Source organism: Trachemys scripta, chromosome 3 (assembly GCF_013100865.1).
Source record: "Trachemys scripta elegans isolate TJP31775 chromosome 3, CAS_Tse_1.0, whole genome shotgun sequence".
NCBI lineage: Eukaryota > Metazoa > Chordata > Testudines > Emydidae > Trachemys > Trachemys scripta.
Window position 1 is genome coordinate 90,193,910 of NC_048300.1, and position 21,366 is coordinate 90,215,275.

The following is a 21,366-nucleotide window of genomic DNA, read 5'->3' on the forward strand; positions in this document are numbered from 1 at the left end:
TGTTGCAGGATTTGTGAGAACTTAAAATGCTTTTGTGTTATCACTTTCTTATAAAGAATATTAGGGGGTCATCATAACCTGGGGGAGACTTTCTTTTGTAACTTAATGAATTTATGGAGTTAGTATTTTAAAGCTGAACCCACAGTATTACAGTTACTGTGTAATATGTACAACTTTCCATAACCTCCCATAGACCAAAAACTATCAGTAAGTTTTGATCCATAAAGAAGTGACCTACAAGTGTCTTAGCTTAATCAAAATGAGGGTATTTTGTTGCCTACTTGTTAGTCTTCTTAGTTTAGTTCAGTGAAATCTTGTAATGCACAAGATACTTTTTAAAAATATTTTGAGTGAATACAGCCTGTAAAACTCGGTTTTCAAAGAGATGCATCTTTAGTTCTGCTGTTTGGGGGGGTGGGGAGAGGAATAAGAGGAAATTAAACATACCCTCCCTCCCCAAAGCCCCCCATCAATGTTGAAATTCTAACTTACTGCACAAAAGCAAAGAAATTCCAGGGAAATTTTTCAAATGTTGGGCCTCAAACTGGTGTGATATCAGAATCCGGTCCATTGGTGTTAGTGGGGTGGCACAACTGCAAATGAGGAAAGAATATTTTCCTGAATATTATTTTTCACTAGGGTTAGACTTGAATGAAAACCCGAGATGTGAATGTGACGAATTTTGAGGAAATTAGTTCTGCTTTCCAAATATACAGCTGTCCCTTATCTCTATGGTGGACAGATAAAACCCCAGTTCTGAAAACTTGTCTTCTCAGAATGCTGGCTTGTGCCCATCTTATTTAGAGTGAAGGCAATTGATCCTTCTCATTTTGGTGAAGTTTTAAAATAAAACTGAATCTCAGAAAGGAGTATCTAGGGTTGCAGCTAGCACTGCTCTGCTGCAGATGTGTATTTCCCATTATCTTAGCTTTGTTGCGACTGCTGGGTAAGTGATAGTTACTTTACCTGAACAGTGATAATTGACTGGCACATAAACTTATTTTTCTTTAGTGTATTTGTTTTCATTGTCCAGGGAATGGGCAGACCTAAGTTAAATTATATGTTTGTGTTGAAGTTGTTGTATCGTGGCAGGAATCTCCATCATACTAGTATACCCTACGGGAACAAGGAGTGGTAATGAGTGTTGTTACACTGTTAGCAGATCAGTTTATTTCAACTGTAAACATTTTTAGTGTTTATTATTACTTTATTTTTGCATTATTTGTAATTATTTCTTGCATATTAAAAATATTTGGAAAATAAGTAAAAAGAACTGACAATAAGATAAGCAAATGAATCAGTATATTTTAAATGCATTTATGTATACTATGCTGCAGGTTTGTTATTCTAGCCTTTTTAATATGCATAAAATAGAACGGGATAATAATGTACGTAATTTAAAGGAAGTGTTCAATTACAAGTAAAAAGCATTTTCCTGTATCTGTTGCCATAGTAACCAGGCAGTTTCCTAGGTTTCTAAGGAAAACGGTTCCTGTAATTGAGTGAATGCTGAGGAGTGCTTTGTTTTTTCTAGAAGCTGAAAATATTGCTGGTCAGCTTTGAGATAGCAAATTTTCTTCCAAAGGAAAGCTGGTGTCCTCCTAAATTATAAATTGCATTTAATTTTTTTCTGAAATTTTCTTTACAAAGGTAACTCCTACTTCCAAAGCCAAGGATTCATATATCTCACTTTAAAGTCATTCTACAAAATGTAGGGGGGGCAGAGTGGATGACCCAAATGGGTTTTTTTGGTCCTGTTATCTCTTATTTTGTGAAAATTGTGTTTTTTATGTCTTAGGTTAAATTTTAAACGACAGTCACCTAAACTTGAGTACTCACGATGCCTGTGCAAACAGCTGATTGTGCATGTAAAATATGTTTTTGCACATGCAAAACAAGAACTGGCATGTCCAGCTGCTAAATTTTCCCAGCTAAGTATGCATTTTGCATATGCAGATGATTAATTTGGATGTGCATGTGTCTTTTCATGAATGATTTTTTTTTTTTGGCTGCAGCATATACTCCCGGGGCCAAGTTCTGGTTTCAGTTACACTGATGTGAATCTTTTTTTCATTGATGACGGGTGGAATTTTTCTGGATTTACTTGAGTGTAGTAACCAGATTGTCATTTCAATCCAGAGCAGTAGTTCATCTAGTCTGACATAGCCCAATACCAGATGCTTCAGAGGGAGATGTAAAACTTCCATAATAGACAAATATGCAGTAACATGCCTGTGAAGGAAATTTCCTTCTAATCCCAGACAGTTAATGGTTGGTTTACAGCTTGTAGCATGAGAGTTGATATCCTTTACACTTTTTATCCTATCTAGTATAACTGCAAATAATATTCTTATTCAGTTGAATATTTAATTCCTTTTCAGTGATGCTAACATCATTGCCACACTAACTCTTGGCACTAGGTTCCATAGGTTAATTATGCATTGTGCTTAATACATATAGTATATGTAATTATCTGTTTTAGTTTGTTTCCTTTCAATGTTATTGCTTATTGCCTTGTTCCTGTATTGTGTGAAAAGATAAATAAGAAAACTCTATTGACCTTCTCTGTGCCTTTCATTCTTATTTATGTAGGTCTATAATGTCCCCTTATTCCTCTCCTTTCTAGTCTTTTTCAGTTTCACCTCAGTTGGAACTTATGTCATTTGTTATTTACTGCAGGCCATTCTGTATTTATTTTATTATTGGTCCTATTATCTATATTACTTTAGTGCCTAGAAGCCCCAACCACGATCATGGTCCCATTGTGCTAGGTCCTATACATGCATGTAGTAAGAGACTGGCCCTTCTTTGAAGATCTTAGTCTAAAAAGAGAAGATGACAAAAGGTCTGAGTGGACATGGAGAGCTGCTGTGACCTGCCATGGTCAAATAGCACGTCAGTAGAAGAGCCAGGACGGAATCCAAGTCTCTTAGACTCCCATCCACTGTTTTATCCACAGGGTCACCCTGTCCTTCTAGAGGCAACTCTAGATTTAGTCCTGAGTGGAGCGCAGGAGCTGGTCCAAGAAATAACTATAACAGGACCGCTTGGAAATAGTGACCATAATACAATAGCGTTCAACATCCCTGTGGTGGGAAGAACATCTCAACAGCCCAACACTGTGGCATTTAATTTCAAAAGGGGGAACTATGCAAAAATGAGGGGGTTAGTTAAACAGAAATTAAAAGATACAGTGACTAAAGTGTCAAGTATCGGGGTAGCTGTGTTAGTCTGTATCTACAAAAACAACAAGGAGTCTGGTGGCACCTTAAAGACTAACAGATATATTTGGGCATAAGCTTTCGTGGGTAAAAACCTCACTTCCTCGGATGCGTAGAGTGAAAGTTAATCCCTGCAAGCTGCATGGGTGCTTTTTAAAGACACCATAATAGAGGCCCAACTTCAATGTATACCCCAAATTAAGCAACATAGTAAAAGAACTAAAAAAGAACCACCATGGCTTAACAACCATGTAAAAGAAGCAGTGAGAGATAAAAATATTTCCTTTAAAAAGTGGAAGTCAAATCCTAGTGAGGCAAATAGAAAGGAGCATAAACGCTGCCAAATTAAGTGCAAGAATGTAATAAGAAAAGCCAAAGAGGAGATTGAAGAACGGCTAGCTAAAAACTCCAAAGATAACAACAAAATGTTTAAGTACATCAGAAGCAGGAAGCCTGCTAAACAACCAGTGAGGCCCCTAGATGATCGAGATACGAAAGGAGCATTTAAAGACGATAAAGTCATTGCAGAGAAACTAAATGGATTCTTTGCTTCAGTCTTCACAGCTGAGGATGTTAGGGAGATTCCCAAACCTGAGCTGGCTTTTGTAGGTGACAAATCTGAGGAACTGTCACAGATTAAAAAGTGTCACTGGAGCTGGTTTTGGAATTAATTAATAAACTTAACATTAACAAGTCACCGGGACCAGATGGCATTCACCCAAGAGTTCTGACAGAACTCAAATGTGAAGTTGCAGAACTATTAACTAAGGTTTGTAACCTGTCCTTTAAATCGGCTTCTGTACCCAATGACTGGAAGTTAGCTAATGTAACGCCAATATTTAAAAAGGGCTCTAGAGGTGATCCTGGCAATTACAGACCGGTAAATCTAATGTCGGTACCAGGCAAATTAGTCGAAACAATAGTTAAGAATAAAATTGTCAGACACATAGAAAAACAAACTGTTGAGCAATAGTCAGCATGGTTCTGTAAAGGGAAATCATGTTTTACTAATCTATTAGTTCTTTGAAGGGTCAACAAACGTGGACAAGGGGGATCCAGTGGACATAGTGTACTTAGATTTCCAGAAAGCTTTTGACAAGGTCCCTCACGAAAGGCTCTTACGTAAATTAAGCTGTCATGGGATAAAAGGGAACATCCCTTCATGGATTGAGAACTGGTTAAAAGACCGGGAATCAAAGGGTAGGAATTAATGGTAAATTCTCAGAATGGAGAGGGGTAACTAGTGGTGTTCCACAAGGGTCAGTCCTCGGAACAGTCCTATTCAACTTATTTATAAATGATCTGGAGAAAGGGGTAAACAATGAGGCGGCAAAGTTTGCAGATGATACTAAACTGCTCAAGATAGTTAAGACCAAAGCAGACTGTGACGAACTTCAAAAAGATCTCACAAAACCAAGTGATTGGGCAACAAAATGGCAAATTAAATTTAATGTGGATAAATGTAAAGTAATGCACATTGGAAAAAATAACCCCAACTATACATACAATATGATGGGGGCTAATTTAGCTACAACAAGTCAGGAAAAAGATCTTGGAGTCATCGTGGATAGTTCTGACGATGTCCGCGCAGTGTGCAGAGGCGGTCAAAAAAGCAAACAGGATGTTAGGGATCATTAAAAAAGGAATAGAGAATAAGACGGAGAATATATTATTGCCCTTATATAAATCGATGGTACGCCCACATCTCGAATACTGCGTACAGATGTGGTCTCCTCATCTCAAAAAAGATATACTGGCACTAGAAAAGGTTCAGAAAAGGGCAACTAAAATGATTAGGGGTTTGGAACGGGTCCCGTATGAGGAGAGATTAAAGAGGCTAGGACTTTTCAGCTTGGAAAAGAGGAGACTAAGGGGGGATATGATAGAGGTATATAAAATCATGAGTGATGTGGAGAAAGTGGTTAAGGAAAAGTTATTTACTTATTCCCATAATACAAGAACTAGGGGTCACCAAATGAAATTAATAGGCAGCAGGTTTAAAACAAATACAAGGAAGTTCTTCTTCACACAGCGCACAGTCAACTTGTGGAACTCCTTACCTGAGGAGGTTGTGAAGGCTAGGACTATAACCGCATTTAAAAGAGAACTGGATAAATTCATGGTGGTTAAGTCCATTAATGGCTATTAGCCAGGATAGGTAAGGAATGGTGTCCCTAGCTTCTGTTTGTCAGAGGATGGAGATGGATGGCAGGAGAGAGATCAATTGATCATTGCCTGTTAAGTCCACTCCCTCTGGGGCACCTGGCATTGGCCACTGTTGGTGGACCGGATACTGGGCTAGATGGACCTCTGGTCTGACCCAGTACGGCCTTTCTTATGTTCTTTTCTCTCTCTCCAAGCCTGTAACTCTTTGTGTTTCCCTTCTCTTTCTGCTATATTCTTTTGGAAGCAGGATTTACAGAAAACTTTGAATGCAGTTTTCAAGCTGTGGGCATAATGTTGTTTGTATTATGGAATTCTATGTTCAGTGTTATTCTTTGGTGTTTATCAGCCTAAACTCTTGTTGGATTTTTTTCCCACTGACATTGTACTTTGAGCACAAGTTTTCATTGAACTGTCCAAAGTGAGGTCCAGATATTTTTTCTGTGTGGGTACTGTTAGTGTAGAGCCCATCAATGGTTGAGTAATTAAAATATTTCTTCAGTCTGGATTATCTTGCATTTGTTGCCATTAAATTCCATGTGCAACTTTTTTGCTCGATCACTTAGGTATTTTAAAGTCCTTCCAAAGTTCCTCATAATCCACTGTACTCTTGACTCACCTAAATACACCTCTACCCCAATATAACGCTGTCCTTGGGAACCAAAAAATCTTACCGCATTATAGGTGAAACTGCGTTATATTGAACTTGCTTTGATCCGCCAGAGCGCGCAGCCCCTCTCCCCTGGAGCGTTGCTTTATCGCGTTATATCCGAATTTGTGTTATAGCGGGTTGCATTATATTGGGGTAGAGGTGTAATTTTTCCACTTCACTGTTCACCCTCACTTCCAGATAATTAATAAGTATTTTAGGAAATACTGATCCTAATAGAAATCCTAGTCACCCCCACTATTATAACCTCTTTCCATATTGACTATAAAGGCCTTATGGTGACCAGAGGTCCTGATTTTATAGGGACAGTCTCGATATTTTGGGCTTTAACTTATATAGGCGCCTATTACCTCCTCCCCCACCCGTCCCGATTTTTCACATTTGCTGTCTGGTCACCCTAGGAGGCCTGGTCTACCCCCAAAACTTGTACTGTTTTAATGATACCACAGCCCCCATAGTGTGGACACAGTTTATACTGGTATAAAGGTGTTTCTACCAGTATAGTTATTTGTATAGAGGAAGGGGAATAAGATCTACCAATCGGTATATCTGGATCTACTCCAAGAGCTGTACCAGTATAACTATTGGGATAAAAAACCCAAAATTGTTAAACCAGTACCAAAGCGTTGTGTAGAGCAGTCCTAAGCTTTTTTTAATAATCTCTTGTGTGAGACTTCAAACAGAAAATGTGGGTTCAGACAGGTTCAGGAGATGCTGTTTACAGAAACCATACTAGTTTCTTATCATATATTCCCCATCCAATTGTTCTATAGCTCTGTATTAAATACATTTGCCTAGTTTTGCAGAGAGGCTCACTGTTTTGTAACTCCCAGAATCAATTCTTGTGCTTTTTTTAAAGATAAGTACAGCATTGGCTGATCTCCTGTTCTCTGATGTAGTAACTGATTTTATGAGAAATTACATATTTTTACTGCTCAGCCACTTCATCCTTAAAGTTGAGTATACTTTAATACTAGTGTAGTACCAATTTTCAGTCTGATCCCTCTTATAAATATGTTTTTACTTCATTGTAGTACTTTCAATATTACTTAGCTACTCAACTACAATTTTGAACAAATTCCTATGTGTTACTCAGGATTAAATCAAAAATAGACTCTAGTGTGCTTTAGAACTAGCTGTTTCAAGAAACTGAGTATAACTGAGTAGAATTTGATCCCTTATTTTGAAAATTCACCCCATACAATCCGGTATTCCTTGTTGTTCAGAATGAAAATTTTTAGCCTTGTCTCTATTCATGGTTAAGTAATTTATTCCGATTAATTTTGTCTAGGATGATTCTTACGTACAGTAGGAAGTTACTGTTTCATTTTACTTTTAGAACTTTTTTGTTGTTGCTTATATATGAGGATTGAGGCTATATTAGTACTACATAATTTCCATTATGCAAACACAGAACAGTCCCTGCTCCAAAGAGTTTACTTTTTATACTATAAAAATAACAGAATAAAATAGGAAACACGTAACACAAGGATTACAGATGAACTGTTGCAAGAACTGTAGTGCACTGGCAGTAACTACGCTGCTCATTCATCATTTGAATTTACCCCCAAACTTACTTCCTCAGAATTCACCTCAACCGGCTAAGACTTGTTAAAATGCAACTTGCCTTTGGCTATCCTAGAGTTTTAAAACATGTTAACTAACACGTTCAAATGTTACTCATTGTACCCTAGTCTACACAAGCCATAATACAATATGAAACATATGATGAAGGGTGAGCAAGACCTGTAATATATAAATATAAATAAATGACTTTCCTCAACTGCCCCTCAGCCTAGCTGTTAAATGTTGGCTAATTTCTTCTATATATTATGGCAGAATTGTGTTTTTTAGGAGGGTGTGGAAGAGAGGTTATTAGCTTCACAGATTAATTCCAGGAGTGTGTTCCAACATAGGAAGTGGCATGGAAAAAAGTACAGAGATGTTTGAGAGAAGAGCAGTCAAGCAGATGGCTGAAGCTGGTATTGGCAGAGCAGCAGGGGCACGTATATGTGATGCAATAAGAGGCAAGTGGATAAGTGTGAAAGGGCAGACTTGTGAAGGGCCTTGAAGGTAAAAGACAAGACCCTAGGGTTGAAATTTCACCCTTGAACTTGAGTAATTGTAATGTTATTTCACAGCTCTGTATCTGCTAGTTATTTTCAAGCCATTAATGTATCTTTTTATGTTATGCCAAATGCTGATTCCTGACACCCACGCTGCTAGTTTAGGAATGGTAAGAATGTATACTTGAGGGGGGAAAATTAGAAAATGCAAACCTGTGTTCACTATCTGTATCTTATATTTTGCTTTTTTTATAGGTGGATGTGTCAGTAGTGCACTTTACCCCTTTGGTGCAACCAAAGATACAGCAACCCTTTAAGCTGGTGGAAAAGGTCGTTAAAAGTGTTTTTCAGTTCAGAAGAAAATACTGCTGTCGGGGAGTGGAGTAAGTAAATTCTTTAACCAGAATTCTCTTTAGAACACTATTGTTGATGCCTACTAAATCCATCAAGAATAATGGAGCCTTCGTTACATATTCGGTTCATCACATCCAGCTCTCCTCAAAACACTGACTGAAGACAAAAGCAATTCTAATATCATTTACATAGACGTTTACTCTGGGTGCACACTTGCTCCATAATTAAGCCCTAATGCTTTTTTATTTGCACAATACAGAATTTAAGCCTGTGGCATTACCTGGTTAAATTTGTAAGCTTTTGAATAGTTTGTTTGTTTTTAAACTTTTTTTTAATCTTCTGAATACAGATTTGTAAAGAAAAAGACTAAAATATATTAAGTAACTGACCCAGATACTGACAAAATATGTTCTGGACAAGAGCCTGTGTGGGTTGTGTCCAAAAGAAAAGGTCTAAAATTCTGAACTGAAGATAAATTGATTAATAATTCTTCCCCTGTTCCTGGCTAATAAAAATATAATTTACTCAGATGGAGGTAGTGAGATCATCACCTCCACTCTGGGGCCTTTACACTGGGTAAAAAGGCTGCAGTGGTACAAAGACATTCTAAAAGCCCTATTGTAAAAGCTCAGGGAGAATGGTCCAGTGCAGAAACTGAGGAAGACAGTTGTATGCTATCGTCTGAGGACGGGCTCAGACACTAGCACTGGGGGCATACCCATGTCAGGGTCACAGAATGCAAAGCTGCAGAGACTCTGGGGAGAGCTGCTGCTCACAGGAAGCTGGGCCTGTGCTTCTGTAATGTTAGCCAGCCCTGTGGGGTTGTCTAATTACGCTGGGGATCACTTAGGTCTGTGGAGCAGCCTAGAATTGCATCTGACTCCGGGTTGCCAGCTCTGTGCTGCAGCACAGTATCTCACCATAGCAGGTGAGCTACATTTATTCTCTGGGGGGCCGGCAGTTGATCTAAACCCGCAATGCCAGTTTGTCCGTGCTAGTGACTGAATACATACCTTTGAGAGGTGGTAAGTGAACAGGATGAGCTAGTGTGTGACACACTCTTTAGTTCAGGAAATACAAACATTGCTGTATTTGTATTTTCAGAAGATTAAAAAGATCACCAGTTATTGTTTAATCTCAAATTTCTGATACTGTTTAAAGTTCTTTGTAAGGGGAAAAAAAATCTGCATTTTTTTGCATGTCTCGTATCCAGTAGCAGCTTAATGTGCCTTAGTACTGTGCCTAGCATGTAATTAAGGATCACAATCCTCTTATTGTTTAGCTGGTCAAAAGAAATTAGCAAATTCTAGATGCTAACTCAGGAGTCCTTGTAATATGATGATTTAGATACAGTTATATGAAAGCAAGGTGGTAGGCTGAATGAGTATAACATGGAAAACACATGGCATGTAAAGGAATTGATACATTTACAGTTTAAGTAAAGTTGCTAATGAAGTACAGTTTGAGTTACAGTACAAGTCTGTCTCATTTTAGAGCATTATAGATGTTCAGATTATCTAATGTGACCACCCCAAGATGCAGTATTTCCCACAACCAGTGCATTCTCCCCTTTGAATTACAAAATAATTTGAGATTTGAAATGTTCAGCCTCTATGGCCTATTCATCCTTGGCTTCTCTACTGAGCTTGCTAGACAGTAAGGGTGACTTCTTTTTACTAAGGTTACCAAAAGTCATCAAGATAGTACTTACCATCACAAAATTTTGAACTGATCCAAATAACCAATTCTTGTCCTCTCCTTCCTAAATATTTAAATATTACAGATAATTTAAAATGGAGCTAAAATACATACATCTATGTTGAAGTCACATTTACTCCAGAATTAAACTGGCAGTCTCCCACTAAATTTGTTTAATTTGCCAACTCATGTTTAGATGTTAAGAAAATAATTGAAAATTTAAGAAGATCTATTTCTTTTCAGCAAACTAAGCATTCGAGTTGGGGATATGCTTATGGTGAACTAACTCTTTAAGAAAAGGACACAGACAGGCATGAAGACACTTCTTTTTTTTCTTTAAAAAAATATATTTGAATGTCTTCCTCTTTGTTCCCTTTTAGAATCCTGTTTCCAGAAGCTGAACGCTTGGAAAAAAGTGAACAGATGCTGATGTTGGCAGATGTGGATCCAACTCTGCGTCCAGCTCAGCTCTCCATTTTACATTTTAAAAACCTGTGTGATGCATACAGGAAAATGTGTGATGAAGACACAAACCTTTTCAGTTACAACTACAGGGAAGAACTGAAGCAGAAGAAGAGAATTAGGAAAAAAGGACACTTGAAGCAGTCTGAACAGGAAGACCAGCTCTAACATGTCAGGCACACTTCTTTTTTCTTTTTAGATGCACAATCTATAATTGTTTTCATAAAAGGAGACTGTTTTCAAAAATTACACACCTATATACACACTTTGTTGAAATACTGGAGGAAGAGGGGTGGCTCCTATCTTCCTTATTTATTCCATTCTGCTATACAGAAAGAGGATGCACTGAATATGGGATCCTTAACCTGCTAAGGTTTGGTGTATTCTCCACTCTGTTTTTCAGGTCCTGATTCAGCAAGGTAAAGTTAGACACATGCTTCAGAACCTTCGTAAATGGGGGCCTCTCTGAAATGAAGGGGAGTTTTGTATGAGTGAGAGGTGCATTAGTGAGTCCTTAAAGTAAAATTTTACTTACTATTCCAGCATAACAACCTTTATGTGATAGTGTTTTTCATTTCACTCTCCTTATCCTAGAACACTCTACTGGGCAGAAATCTTATATTAATGCACTCAAGCAAATAGCCTCACGAAGGATAAAGTGCACAGAAGGCCTGCTAATACTCTTATTTATCCCAAACAAAAGAACTCAGTCTTGAAAGCTCCAGTAGGCGGAAGCTGCGAATAAAGCAAGAAACTAGACATATTAGACATAATGCTCATTTTCCTTTTACTGTACAAGTTGGTAGAGAAAATAAAAATACAATCAAATAAAAGATTACAGTACAAGCTTTGTTTATATTTACATATATATAAAGTTAACAGCATCTTGCAACTTACAAAAATGACTCCTACACTCTTGTGCACTAAAACACCTTAAAATAACTTAATTCTGCTTTAAATAAAGCAAAAATTAAAACTGCTGAAAAAATGCCCAAAGGAAAAGTTGTTTTGACTTTTTCTTTTAATAAAGCTATAAGATCACAATTCCTCCAGCATCTTTTCCACATAACTTAAAATAATTAGAATGCACCTTTTTAAAGGACACAACATCATCTTGCTAACTGCTCAAAAGGGATAAACTAATTTACAGACTCTGGCCAGCTTAATCTATTTTTTTTGATCCACAATAAATTAAAATAACTTAAGAATCCTTTACAACTATATTTTTGTGGAAAAATGTATTAGTGCACAAAACCAACAGTAGTTTTTCAGCAATTTCCACATAATCACTAGTTTTAAAGCAAATCAAGTAAGTCAAATTTTATGTGGACATTAAAATGTTAAATAACCTGTTAAATCATATAGCGCACACACAGCTAGGATTTTCCATGCCTCTCCACTGTTTCATAAAAGCAGTCCTCATTAACTACAGAAGCTAAACTCTGGACACTAAATTCCCTCTCTAAAATAGAATTCAGATCCAAGTTTGCACTGTCAGAGTGACTGTCAAGAGAATGGTGGTGTTCTTGCATTGCCAGTAACGTTCCCTTGTTATGCTTTGTACTGTTTGCTTTTCGTTTAATTGGACAGAAATGCCCACGCACCAGCTTTGGATGTTCTCCTGCCTTATAACCATCCCCAGCCTCTTTTTCAGCGAGCGGCTTGTGCTCTGTGTCAGCACTAGGCTCCTCTGAAATCTTCAGCCGCTGGAACTGTATTTCAATGTCTCTTGTAGGGCTGCCCTTCTTTAAGCTCTGCTGATAGTCATCCTCATCATCACTGAGAATATCAGATTCCTTGACAAGGCTGTTTGAAAAATCGGATGTGCAGCGCGGAAAGTGTTTCATAGGAGATGAATTTTTGGATTCCTGTATGCTTTCTGTGGTATGGCAGCTGCTACTCTGAGTACTGCTACTCAGGCTGCATTCATCAGAATCCAGTAAGTTTCCTTTCCCTGTATCATCATTCCACTCATTACTGGAGGAATTTTTCAGTACCTTTAGGGGTCTTGTGGAAGCTGCAAGTATAAAAGGCAGTCTTATTTTTGCATTAAAACAACTTTCACAAAACAAGGGAATTATACAATATCCCTCAGTAGCATAATCATAAAAGATTATGGCTTTCTGATTTATAATTTAATTAGTCCCATTTTAATCAAAATGTATTGTATCCTCTATGAGATCAGACTGCTGGTATTGACAATATTTGATTTTATATTGCTCTAGCGGTTGTAAGTTACTGTGTATTTAGTACATGCAAAATCCTTCATAAAGCCACAGATATGGTTCGCAAAACAACAAATCTAAACAATAGTGAAGCTGGGTCAATTACCTAGTGTATTGTATGGCCAAGTGCCATCTGAGTCCAAATTCATTTTTCTGTCAGTTGCTTCCCATGATGCAAGAGGAATGCTGTAGTCATAACTGTCTCAACTCCAGGTAGACAGGACTTGCAATATTGGCAACACTAGTGGCCAATTTATAGATTCCTAGGCCAGAAGGCTGTGATCATCTAGTCTGATCTTCTGTATAACCAGGCCAGAGAACTTCCCCCAAACAATGCCTAGAGCAGATCTTTTAGAAGAACATCCAATCTTGATTTTAAAATGGCCAGTAATGAAGAATTCACATTCCAGTGGTTAATTACTTATCAATTTTTAACAGTAAGTTATTTCCAGTCTGAATTTGTCTAGCTTCAGTTTCTAGCCATTGAATTGTGTTAGCCTTTCAATCTAGCAGAGAATGGTGTCATTATTAAATATGTTATCCCTGTCTAGGTACTTAGACTGTAAGTTACCCCTTAACTTTCTCTTCGGTAGACTCAAGGAGATCAATCTATTTAGCTTATCACTATAAGGCATGTTTTATAAGCCTTCAGTCATTCTTATGGCTCTTCTCTGAACCTTCTCCAATTTATCAACATCCTTCTGAATTGTGGATGCCAGAATTGGACAAAGTATTCCAGCAGCACTCTCACCAGTGCCAGAAACACTTTAAAATAACATCTACTCCTACTCGAGCATTCCCATTTATGCATCCAAAGCTAGCATTTGGCCACAGCATCACACTGGGAGCTCATGTTCAGTGGATTATCCACCAGGACCCCCCAAATCCTTTTCTGCGTCACTGCTTCCTAGGAGTGAGTCCCCTATTGTCTAAGTATAGTGTACTTTCTTTGGTCATAGATGTATACATGTACATTTAGCCATATTCAGCTGTTTGTACCTAGCACTAGAAAGCAGTGCTCCAAAGAAGGCCTGTATTTCACCAAAAAATGCAATGATAAAGCACTCTGTTGGTATGGATAGATGCTGTTAGGGAAAAAGCCCTCTCTGCCTTGCCTCACTTCCTGTTCTGTTGCCTGAACTTTGGATAATGGTAGGGCCAAACCACTAAAGAAAGCCAAACATCAGTTAGAGGAAGCCTTGTAGGGGGTGGAAAGGTCAAAGTAATGCATTTGACGTACACTAGGTCTGTTGGTGGAAGGAAGCTAAATGGGGTAGATTTAGGGTGGGGGACATAAAGGAGGTAAGCAGCAGCAGTTCTGTGGCATACTTCTGCTGCTCCCTTAACCCCTACACCAGAGGTAGATTTTCTGGCAGTGGCAGTGTCCCTGCCTGGGGGTATGACAACAAAAGTTAATGCTAACTGTTAGCATCTTATTTTGCTTCTCCCACCGTGATACACCCGAGTGAGGAAAAGTACGGCAGCTGTTGTCTTCTCTGAGGGGTGGGGCAATGCCACGATGAGGGAAGGGATGCCATGGGATTAGTGAAAAGAGTTGGAGAGCCATGGGATTTTCCAGAAGATCTCTGTTCTGGCCCAGAGCTGGGCAAACTCCAGACTGCCCCCCTGGCAGAATTGTATTTGAGGGTCTAGGCTTCTGTATGGTCTTTTTCCCCATGGGGATGAGGGATAATAACTAGGGCTGTCAATTAATCGCAGTTAACGCACGATTAATTGCAGTTTTAATTGCACTGTTAAACAATAGAATACCAATTGAGATTTAATATTTTGGATGTTTTTCTACATTTTTTCTATATATCATATGATATATAGAAAAAATGTATATATATATATAAATGTATATATATAATATTCTGTATAGTAATTGAAATCAAAGAGTATTCTTTATTACAAATAGCATTGTAAAAATGATAAAAGAAATAGTATTTTTCAATTCACCGCATACAAGTACTGTAGTGTACTTTCATGATAAAGAGATTGCAACCTACAACTGTAGATTTTTTTTGTTACATAACTGCACTCAAAAAAAACAAAAAACAGTGTAAAACTTCAGAGCCTACAAGTTCACTCAGTCCTACTTCTTGTTCAGCCAATCGCTAAGACAAACAAGTTCGTTCACATTTATAGGAGATAATGTTGTCCTCTTCTTATTTACAATGTCACCAGAAATCAAAGACAGGCATTTGCATGGCACTTTTGTAGCTGGCGTTGCGAAGTATTTACATGACAGATACGCTAAATATTCGTATGCCCCTTCATGCTTCGGCCACCATTCCAGAGGACATGCTTCAATGCTGATGACGCTCGTTTAAAAAATAATGTGTTAATTAAATTTGTGACAACTCCTTAGGGGAGAATTGTATGTCTCCTCCTCCTGTTTTACCTGCATTCTGCCATATATTTCATATTATGTGGCAATCTCAGATGATGACTCAGCACATGTTGTTCATTTTAAGAACACTTTCACAGCAGATTTGACAAAACGCAAAGAAGGTACCAATGTGAGATTTCTAAAGGTAGCTACAGCACTCGACCCAAGGTTTAAGAATCAGAAGTGCCTTCCAAAATCTGAGGGATGAGGTGTGGAGCGTGCTTTCAGAAGTTTTAAAAGAGCAACACTCCAGTGCGGAAACTACAGACTGCAAACCACTAAAAAAGATCAGCCATCTGCTGGTGGCATCTGACTCAGATAATGAAAATGAACATGCGTCAATCTGCACTGCTTTGGATCATTGGGTTCTCCATCATTAGCATGGACTCATGTCCCCCGGAACAGTGGTTGAAGCATGAAGGAACATACGAATATTTAGCAAAGTTGGCACATAAATATCTTGTGACGTCAGCTACAACAGTGCCTGTTCTCACTTTCAGGTGACAATGCTGCCCACTTCTTGTTTACAGTATCTCCTGCAAATGTAAACAAACTTGTCTGAGTGATTGGCTGAACAAGAAGTAGGACAGAATGGATTTGCAGGCTCTAAAATTTAACATTGTTTTATTTTTGAATGCAAGTTTTTTTGTATATAATTCTACATTTGTAAGTTCAACTTTCATGATAAAGAGATTGCACTACAGTATTTGTATTAGGTGAATTGAAAAATACTATTTCTTTTGTTTTTTACAGTGCAAGTATTTGTAATCAAAAATATAAAGTGAGCACTGTACACTTTGTATTCTGTGTTGTAATTGAAATCAAATATTTGAAAATGTAGAAAACATCCAAAAATATTTAAATAAATGGTATTCTATTATTGTTTAACAGTGCGACTAATTGTGCGATTAATCGTGATACATTTTTTAAAATCATGTGACAGCCATAATAATAACTGGCACTTTTGGTATAAAGCCTCTCTACCAAGAAGTAAATTATATTTTAAAACATGAATTACAGTAAAAATATACCGCCCTCTTCATGTCTATAATAATCATGAAACTGCCAGTCTATATTTCCCAGTCTATCAAATGGACTCTTACCCAGTTTGGCTGAAACAGGAATGCGGTTCTTGAGTGGAACTAGGCGATCTTTACACGTTTTCTCCAATGGCGACTCACATTTTATGTGACGTCTGAAGTTCTCCCGCAGAATGGAACGAATCACCTTAACAATGTTAGTCTTGCTCTCACAGTCGCTGTAAGGTTTAAGGGAACAGCAATAAGAGGGCAGATTACAGGTCACTGTAATTTTTTTGTTTTCCCATGCCCAAGCAATCTTTCCATTCGGAAGCAGCCTTCTTTGCTACTGAAGATTGGTGCTGCTTAGTTATTTATACAAAGTGGAACAGCTTCAATAGGATGGTTGAAGGAGTCTGTAGCGGGGTGGTCACCTGCTCCTGCCCTGAGGGGTTTAAAACAGCCCTGGAGGAGGGCTGTGGAAGGGCAAGCCGCCTGGGCTGATTGGGAGGAAGCAGGCTCAGCTGGGACCATGCCCCAATCAGGGCCCAGCTGGCCCTATAAAGGCTTGAGCTAGGAGCTCAAGCAGACAGTCTCTCTCTCTCTCTCTCTCTCTGAATACAGAGAGAGAAGGACCTGGCTGCAGGGAGCTAGAGACAGGGTACCTGAGTGGAGCAGGCCTGGGGAAAGGCTGGGGAGCTCCAGCCTGGAAAGCCCCAGGCTGCAGCCTAGCAAAAGGCAAATAGGTAATGGGGGTTGCAGAGGGCAGCTCAGGGGTAGGCAAAGGCAGCAGGTCCAAACCCAACCTTGCTGATGATGAGTGGCTTATACTGAAGTCTGCCCCAGTTGGTGACTGGCAGTGGCCTTATTCTGAGGCTGTGTGGGGGTTCCCCGGGGAGGGGAGACCCAAAGAGAAAGGGGTTACTGCCAGGGGGCAGCCCCCAGATAAAGGGGCACCAGGGTCCAGGAGGGACACGGGGGCCAGCAGTGGCGGCAAGACACCAGCCTGAAGAAGGCGCTCCGGAAGCTGGAGAGCTAATTCCCGGAAGTAACCAGCATGAGGCGCCGCTGGGTGAGTCTGCACATTGCTACAGAGTCCCACCCCAGAACACCCAATAGCCTACTGGTGAATGTACTAGACATCAGGCAGATGGAGGGGAACTGAACCTGGGTCTCCCACATTCTGGGTGAGTACTCTAACCATTTGGCTACAGGGGGCAAGCTCCTTCAGCAGCTGTGTTTTATGCAAGGCCCATTTGGGTAGTGCCTATCAGATCAGGCATTGCAGGGGAGATAGGCAACTCCTAGTTTGAGGATCCTGTTCAGGTTTAGGCATGAGAGAGGCAGCTGTATGCATGCCCACCAGAAGAAGTTTAGGAGACTGAAGCAATGAAAATTAGGTGTCTAGGAAAGTTAAGTGCCAGCTGAGCAGGGATTTTGAGGATCTAAATTTCGGACTTAGACACCTGAAGTGGCATTTGGAAGCCTAAATCCCTTTGTGGCTCTAGCCATTGACTGCATCAGTCATAATTCACTGAAATTTAAGATCATACAATAAAACGTGCAGATTCCTGACACTGAATGAATTCACTCTAATTTCAGATATTTTCTACACATCGAATTCCATCCAATTAAACATTGCCTCAGTGCCTGGATTTGAGGTGATGGGTGTTTTAGAAGTGCTGAGAGGAAAAAAGGTCACTTGGAAAAATAAAATGTTCTCTTGTCATTACATTAGTGTAATTTTGTCAAAAATATATCTTCATGTCAAATTTACCTGCTGCACAACTGAAAGATTGTTTCTGGCCTGCCTTCTATTTCTGACTTCGTATGAATCAGTTCCCAGATGCAATTGTTTTCTGTTCCTACAGATAGAAAAAAAAATTGTGACTAATTCATGCCTTCAGACTACACAGACAACAATATAGATCTCAGCGTCTCTCCAAGACAAGGTTCATCATCTGCATGATGAGCTGCAACCTGCGGAGGAGTGCTAAGTTTTATGACTTACAACTTTTCTTTACAAACTCAACTTCTTTTCCAGAACGAGACTCTTCCTTTCCATCACTCGCTTCAACGGACACGAACATGCTCCTCGTTATTTCTGAAGCTTTGAAATCCAACCTACCAGCCCCTCTGAGGACTAATATTAGGCCTTTTCTCACCAAGAATGTTGACCTTGAACTTCCACTGGCAACACTAGGCTACTCCTTGCATAGACAGGATTCTCTTTGCTTCTGTGTCTGCTTTATCTCCCCTTCTCCTCAGCTACCAGTTTGTCACATAATTCAGTTCAGCTCTGATACATCAAGTGGGGCTGATTTTAGATCTCAAATCTGAAGTACTTACATGGTCTCCATCACCATAGTATTAGAGCCCTTCACAGTTGTTAATGTATTGGTCCTCACACACACCTGTGTGGTAGGGAAGTGCTATTATCCCCCTGCTTACAGATGGGGAACAGAGGCACAGAGATTAACCATGGGATTTTCTAAAGCACCTAGGCACCTAATTTCCATTGATTTCAGTCAAGTAGGCACTTAAGTGTTTTTGAAAACTCCACCATAAATGACTTGCCTAAGATCACACAAGAAGTCTGTGATGGAGCAGAGAACCCAGATCTCTGGCTAGCACACTAATCCCTGGATAATCCTTTCTCTCATGCTGCATCCTGGACGGCAGTGATATTGCAGGGGGTGTCAAGCATGATAGAATTTGGCCCATGTTATCATTAGATTGCTTTGAGCAGCCTCTTCAGGTTTTTCCCTACCCTTTTGTTGTGGGTTTCTGTTTTGCCATGTTAACCCTAACCTGTTGCAGCTCTATGCTGAGTTTCTGCCATGAAATAGCAACACCACCCTAGCAAGTCAGCTTCAGGGTAACATTTAAACATCCAACGTTCTTGAACTTGTTCTCTGATTACAGAAGGGAAGAAAATTAGGTGTGAAGACAGAATATCTGAATGAAAATATCTATTAAAGCCTATGGCCCTTACAAGCACATGCTACTGCAGGGTGTGGGTGTATAAATGTTTCGAGCGAGAGAGAGATAGGAGGACATATGTTTATCTGATACTACATTGTGTACCCAGGTTGGAAATGTTTGCCTGTTCACAAGACTTCAGGAAGCAATGTGTAGATATCAATACAGTAGGAACTAATAAAGTAAAATATAATTACCTGCTGTATTCCCCAGCCGCACTTGAAGAGCAGATAAAGGAATTAGCCAACGAAATTTAAATGGATCCAAGTCACCATAATTATGTGCGGCCCGTACATTATTGGGCTACAAATTGAAAAATAAAGACATATTTAAAAAAAAAAAAGAGGTAAAGCAACGTAATTGATGTCTGCATTGATATAAATTTCAGAGTGGTAGCCGTGTTAGTCTGTATCAGCAGAAACAACAAGGAGTCCTTGTGGCACCTTAGAGACTAACGAATTTATTTGGGCGTAAGCTTTCGTGGGCTAAAACCCACTTCATTGGATGCATGAAGTGGAAAATACAGGAGCAGATATAAATATATGAAAAGATGGGGGTTGCTTTACCAAGTGTGCGGGGAATCCAGGGGTGGGTTGAGAGGGTTCTGTGTGGGGCATTCGGGGTGCGGGTGGCTCAATGGGGGATCTGGATGCACAGGGGCTTGTTGGGGGGTTCTGGGTGCAATGGTAATGGGACTCTGCAGGGGGGTCCAGGTGAAGGTGGGACTCAGCAGCAGAGGTTTAAGGGGGGGGGATAGAGCTCATAGGGTGTGGGGGTAGCCAGATGCTGGGAGAGTGGGGCTCAGTGGGGATTTCTCACGCTCACAGACCTTGGGAGACAGGCCAGTCCCCACGTACAGACAGCCCCCCAACCTGAAGCAAATACTCATCAGCAACCACACACCACAACAAAAAACACCAACCCAGGAACCAAACCCTGCAACAAACCCCAGTGCCAGCTCTGTCCACATATCTATTCAAGGGACACCATCATAGGACCTAACCACATCAGCCATACCATCAGGGGCTCATTCACCTGCACATCTACCAATATGATATATGCCATCATGTGCCCCTCTGCCATGTACATTGGCCAAGCCAGACAGTCTCTATGCAAAAGAATAAATGGACACAAATCTGACATCAGGAATCATAACATTCAAAAACCAGTAGGAGAACACTTCAATCTCTCAATAACAGACCTCAAAGTGGCAATTCTTCAACAAAAAAACCCTTCAAAAACAGATTCCAACGTGAAGCTGCAGAACTGGAATTAATTTGCAAACTGGATACCATCAGATTAGACCTGAATAAAGACTGGGAGTGGTTGGGTCATTACAAAACCTAAACCTAATTTCCCCAATACTAATTTCTCCCTACTGTTACTCAGACCTTCTTGTCAACTGTCTGTAATGGGCCACTCTCTTACCACTTCAGAAGTTACTTTTCCTCCCTTGGTATCCTGCTGTTAATTGATATATCTCGTTAGACTGATCTCACACTTGGTAAAGCAACCCCAATCCTTTCATATATTTATACCTATGGGGGGAGGGATAGCTCAGTGGTTTGCGCATTGGCCTTGCTAAACCCAGGGTTGTGAGTTCAATCCTTGAGGGGGCCACGTAGGACTCTGGGGCAAAATCAGTACTTGGTCCTGCTAGTGAAGGCAGGCGGCTAGACTCAATGACCTTTCAGGGTCCCTTCCAGTTATATGAGATAGGTATATCTCCATATATTTATTTATACCTGCTCCTGTATTTTCCACTCCATGCATCTGATGAAGTGGGTTCTAGCCCACGAAAGCTTATGCCCAAATAAATTTGTTAGTCTCTAAGGTGCCACAAGGATTCCTCATTGTTTCTATTGATATAAATGTTCTTGATAAAGTGGCCTTCTGTCCAAGGACTCACTTCTAAAAGCAATTTTTTTCCGAATAGTCTTACTCCTTAGTTTGATTGTTTTACAATGATAGCTAGAGCTTTCAGAATTCCAGAGAAACAGATTGCTGCAGCTTTGAAAAATGATTTTTTTAATAAATTACATAATATTTCCACATGAAAGAAACTAACTGAGAGCAAGTTCACTATGAGTAAACCAACTACTTATTGGGTAGCA

The 21,366-nt window shown here is 39.5% G+C and overlaps 2 protein-coding genes across 16 annotated transcripts in view; one reads left to right on the forward strand and one right to left on the reverse strand.

Moving 5' to 3' along the window:
* TFB1M (transcription factor B1, mitochondrial) overlaps positions 1-11,453 on the forward strand; it is a 48,769-nt gene extending 37,316 nt beyond the window's left edge. For 3 of the 9 annotated variants that reach the window (XM_034765352.1, XM_034765354.1, XM_034765351.1), the window contains 2 exons: positions 8,376-8,503; positions 10,553-11,453. In XM_034765352.1, the coding sequence (XP_034621243.1) occupies positions 8,376-8,503; positions 10,553-10,802 (378 nt within the window). In that variant the 3' untranslated portion in view covers positions 10,803-11,453. The remainder of the gene's footprint in view (positions 1-8,375; positions 8,504-10,552) is intronic. The other 6 variants (XM_034765358.1, XM_034765357.1, XM_034765359.1 and 3 more) reach the window with 3 other exon arrangements.
* The window catches only part of TIAM2 (TIAM Rac1 associated GEF 2), a 227,462-nt gene continuing 217,500 nt past the window's right edge, over positions 11,405-21,366 (reverse strand). For all 7 annotated transcript variants that reach the window (XM_034765344.1, XM_034765342.1, XM_034765345.1 and 4 more), the window contains 4 exons: positions 19,450-19,555; positions 18,048-18,135; positions 16,355-16,509; positions 11,405-12,651 (listed from right to left, as the gene is read on the reverse strand). In XM_034765344.1, the coding sequence (XP_034621235.1) occupies positions 12,011-12,651; positions 16,355-16,509; positions 18,048-18,135; positions 19,450-19,555 (990 nt within the window). In that variant the 3' untranslated portion in view covers positions 11,405-12,010. The remainder of the gene's footprint in view (positions 12,652-16,354; positions 16,510-18,047; positions 18,136-19,449; positions 19,556-21,366) is intronic.